This window comes from Octopus bimaculoides, chromosome 1 (genome assembly GCF_001194135.2).
Source record: "Octopus bimaculoides isolate UCB-OBI-ISO-001 chromosome 1, ASM119413v2, whole genome shotgun sequence".
NCBI classification, from domain to species: Eukaryota; Metazoa; Mollusca; class Cephalopoda; order Octopoda; family Octopodidae; genus Octopus; species Octopus bimaculoides.
Genome location: NC_068981.1, coordinates 100,529,013 through 100,534,003, shown reverse-complemented (window position 1 = coordinate 100,534,003; position 4,991 = coordinate 100,529,013). Strand labels below are relative to the sequence as shown.

General features: G+C 32.8%; 1 protein-coding gene across 1 annotated transcript; it reads right to left on the bottom strand.

Annotated features, from left to right (window-relative positions):
* Positions 1–288: 288 nt before the first annotated feature.
* Positions 289–4,709, bottom strand: LOC106875356 (UPF0739 protein C1orf74 homolog). The gene is made up of 2 exons (XM_014923448.2): positions 4,561–4,709; positions 289–1,306 (listed from the first exon to the last, which is right to left on the bottom strand). Exons 1-2 carry the CDS (start codon positions 4,600–4,602, stop codon positions 338–340), a joined length of 1,011 nt encoding a protein of 336 aa, XP_014778934.1. The 5' UTR covers positions 4,603–4,709; the 3' UTR covers positions 289–337.
* Positions 4,710–4,991: the final 282 nt, after the last annotated feature.

The window sequence follows — 4,991 nt, the reverse complement described above, 5'->3', positions numbered from 1 at the left end:
CAAAAACAAACTAAAGCTCACCATGGTAAAAAAATCACTGCAATGAACTAATGTTCTATCCAGGAAAAAATATTTTTCAATTACATAACACAAAATTAGAAGCTGCAGTTTAAATAGAAAACAAATTCTTTAAAATTGCATCATTTCAAGCTACATAGCCAAGTGGCATACAACTAGGGGAATTCTTCAATATATCAACAAGGTAAAATATAAACAAAAATGGTATCAGAAGAAAAAAAGTACTGTTTTTAGATCACAGTAAATAATATAATGAAAAACAAAACAAAGTCAAGGTAGTTATTTTATTTATGTAATTTTTTCTAAACAATCTTCATTTTTAAAAATTAATTGAATATGATTCTTCAGGAGCATAAACAATATTTTGGTGTAACTGTAAACAATGGTAACATTTCTGCCAACTGTCAAAGTGATTTATGTCCTGAATCCAAGATTCTACATATGAAAGTGCCATTGAAGTAAGTGCTTCCGGCACAGAATAAGAGTAAATGCAATGAGTTATCGTTTCCTTACATTTGCACGATGAGGTTTTTAGTTTCTCACCAGAAGACTGAAGACACATTAAAGGTAAGTTATTATGAGCTAAAGGTTTTTGTTCGTTTTTGATTATAGGTATTTCAGAGCTTTTCTCTTGTGAATTATGGCACTGCCGACATAGGAGATGGCAATTTAATTTGAAGACAGTAAGTGAATCAATAACTAAAGAATTACTATCATCTTCATTTGATCTACTGAACCAATAGACAATGGGATAACCCAAAAGTACCCCAACCAGTGTTGTAAGGTTGAGGGAAGCAGGAAATTGTACTTCACAAGTTTCTTTACTGTCACTGCAGGAAGCAATAATTTGTTGAAAAGTGATGGCAAAATGTTCGTCAACCTGGTTGATGTTTTCAAGCAATTTTGCCTGTGAATTACTTTTTGAAATATCTATAATAGCTGTTCTTGTTCCTTGTGAAGTTTGTAACAAGTGGGACTGTAATATGGCTGTGTTACATAACAGCACATCCCCTTCAAGGGCCAGGACAATGTAAGAACATGGTCGAGATGATGTTGAAAGGAGCTGTTGTGTTTGGAGATCTTGAATCAGAGATATCACCTGCTTTGCTTTTACACAGCCATAGTCAAACAAAAAGCTGGGTTTGATTCCACAATCAACAGCCAATATATCACAAATAATTTGCTTGCTATAACGTCCTAATGTTTTTCCTAAATGGTTTATAATGCATTTTCTTCCTTCGGAGATGATTTTCAGGGGAATATTTTCTGCAGGAGTGTAAACATCATGCTGAAAAATACGAGTGAACAATGATTATCAATTAAAACAAGAGGAATAAAGGGGGCTCAACAATGAAAGCTTTTAAAAATTAAATTATTTATTGTTTTATTTGATTGAATTATTGTGAGTTACCCATTAGGAAAATTCATTTCTTTCACAATAAACAAATATTTCTCAAAGGTTTTCAGTATTTCAGTGGTTAAGTATTCTATGTGTATGACAGAATAGCACAACTCATAATACTGTAATCTCTTTTCCCCAAAATAATAGAAATTGAAATTTTAACTACTTAAAAGTCAAACCATTTTCTTACCATAAGCTACATTTTAAAAGTTATATTCACTTGAATAACTAAGGTTAGAACTATACAACTTAAACTGGATCAAAGTGGCAAATATATTGAGCATTCTCAACAAAGGGGAATTAAGCTGTTTATAACTATGAAACTAAAATAATCAATATTTCTTTATCCCATGCAGGATAATTTGAGTCAACTACTTGATAATTTCTAATCGAGTGTTGTTAAGCCCCAAATCATCTCTGATTCAGAAAATTTATAATTAATGGTATTTCAACAGTGACCACTGAATCCTATTTTTTTCAGACAGTGTACATGACCAGCCCTTATCCAATGTATTTTCTATTTTTTACACAAAAGGTTGTACTCACAGCCAGCTACATGCTTAGACAAGATTTATAAACTCTGATATACAGGAAACTGGTATTGCAACTGCCCATCACCATACAAAACACGAAAGAAAAAAAAATCATAAAGGCAACATGTAGTCTGAGTGCCACCAGGTCTGACACCTAATACAGAGGTTCTCTTTCTCTCTCACTGGGTTAGCAAGTATGCATGCAGTTCAGCACCAAATTAGCACTGGTTGTGTAATTATGACTAAAGGAGTACCAGTTGTGCCAAGTTTGTTTTTTCTTTAGAGATAGTATGTCCTTTCAATTTTATGACAGTACAATGTTGTTTTAGAGATTCGTTAACTATATACTATGTCACCTTATGTTTATGGTTTCATAATTCGAATGATGATCAATGTACTTCATTATAATTTTCCATAACCCTCAAACAATGGTATGGGCCCATATTAATCTTCATCAAAATTATCTAACAAAATATCGTGATACATTGTAATTTTTGTACAATTTAGATGGCCATTTTATTTCATTTACATATTGTTATTTGAAACATGAAGTTTTGATATTGACTGGGAACATGTAGTCTTTTATTTCATATTTATTGTGTAACAGAATAAGCATTTGTCACAGGTTTCCGATGGATGAAACAGAAGTTCATTGCATTTATGATGGTGAGAGTGATGAGGGAATGCCTGCAACTCAATGCAGAATAAATATATCAAGGGACTTTCTTTATAAAACACCAGTTATGTGTGTTTTACAATGAAACACATTGATCATCATTTGAAATATGAAACCATAAACATAAGGTGACATAGTAAACAGCTAACAAATCTCTCAAACAACGTTGTACTGTCATAAAATTGGAAGGACATACTATCTCTAAAGAAAAGACAGACTAAGCACAGTTGCATAATCAGTGTTGACGTGGTACTGAACTGCATGCATACTTGTCAATGTTTACATCTTTCACTGGCATACAAAAAAACATATCCATACGATAAGTTTCTACACAGTTTCAACCTTCTAAATTTCATGTACAAAGTATTGGTCAAACTGAATTCATGGCAGAAGGCAATTGCCCAGTGCACTGCAGTGTAGGATCAAACTTGGATCTGTGTGTTTGCAAAATGAACTTCTATCCTACGTCAGCCCAAATTGAGCAAACCAATGATTGAAGACATTCTCTTTGCAGTCATCACAAATTTATTCAGATACAGACCACATTCCCAACAAGTCCTTCCCTAAAACCTCTGGACTACAGTTACGTATGACTTCTCCCAGAGAGGTCTGGTAATTAAGAAGTTGTTATTGTATTGTTCCAAGACAACCCTAATTGAACAAAGATATTTCAGCTATGGCTAACCAATTTTTGATTTCAGACCCTGTTCACTTTTTTATGATAGTAAAAACTTATTTGAAAGAGATTTGGTTGTTTACTGTTTCCAGTAAGTCGAACAATCACATATGGACTTCCTCGTTAGGATTATGCTAACTAGGGAGTAAAACTGAGTAATGAGTATAAAGTACACGCTAAACGCTAGCTTATTTCTCTTATTCACATCTTAATAGACAAATTAAAAAAATTGCGCGTATGTAGAGTGAGGGATTTAAACTGAATGTTTACTGAAGTTGTAAAACGAAAACAAAAACCAGTAACTCTAAATTTTGAAACGTTAAGGTATTTTGCTCTAGCTATGGGATGGAACCCTACCTAAATCTCCTTCAAATCACATCCTGCTGTCTTGAAAAAAAAAATGAAAAGGAATGAAATATGGTTACAATGGATGCTAATACATGTTCGCAACCCACCATTAGTCTATTTATTTTTGTTTTTAAAACATACAAAATAGCCTGTCAGGGTAATCGCAGCTACAATGTCTTTGAATATAAGTTTAGTCCATCAAAGCTGAGCTGCTCGACACAGTAGAAATAACACCCAAATCTCCTTCAAACCACACGGTACCATTAGACAACAGGCTACCGTTGAGTATAAAAAGACAACTTTCACTTTGTCAAACAGTAGTTAGTAGCAGTTTGTTTGCATGCCAGCAAATTTTTGTACTATTATTACAGAAAAAAATTCAACAACAAAAAATTAACTTAACGATAACAACAATTCTGGTGGACTTTCGAAATAACTGTCACGAGTAAAATAGAGTTTCTTTTCATTTTCTTTTTTTACTAAGTATTATTCGTTATTTTACATTATCCCACATAGTGAAACTTGTAATTCGTATGTTTTAAAAACAAAACATCTTTGACAAGCTGGCAGCAGCATAGCGAACGTAAGAATAAAACATTCTTCTGCGGCCACTAAAAAAGCTGATACTAGTTACAGTGTTGCAAAGTGAAAGTGGTATGTTATACACAAGGATCGTCAAATAATTCTTGATACATAAATAAATAAGATTATCTCGGCTGGGACATTTTTAAACATAGCTCTGCTCCATCAGGGCTGATATGGAGTTAAACAACCATAGTCAGCTGAAAGAATGAGTACTTGGTGTCGTAGACGTCTTTAATAAAAACAATAATTTGATTAATAGATGGAATTAAATAATAGTAAAATAGCATTTAAAATGTTAAAGTAAACAGGAAAAAAAACTTACCGAAGGTGGTATTTTGAAGATTTGTAGTGAGCACATAGACATTTGTTCTGGTGGAGTAACTTTTTTTCAGTGGAGATCACTAGAGGGAAGTAACTATGATTGTATTAAACAAAGTTCTCTCACCACAAAGTAAAAAAAACGTGCTAGATTTTATTATTGGGGAAAATAACCTAAAAGCAAAAAAAATATTAAAATAACCATTTAAAATTAAAATAAACATTTGTAGTAAATATTCATGACGATACCCTTTACATTTAGTTATTTGTGGGAAAAACTCTTTATCTCCAGGTTTAGTGAGATTTGTGCTTACTTAACATTGGTACTCAGATAAGCCATGTCTTTAATTAAGAAGTATCTCTGCTTCTTGCACATGCTGACTGTAATTTCTATCTATCAGCGGGCTACTGAGCACAAACAGTTACTGAAGTCAA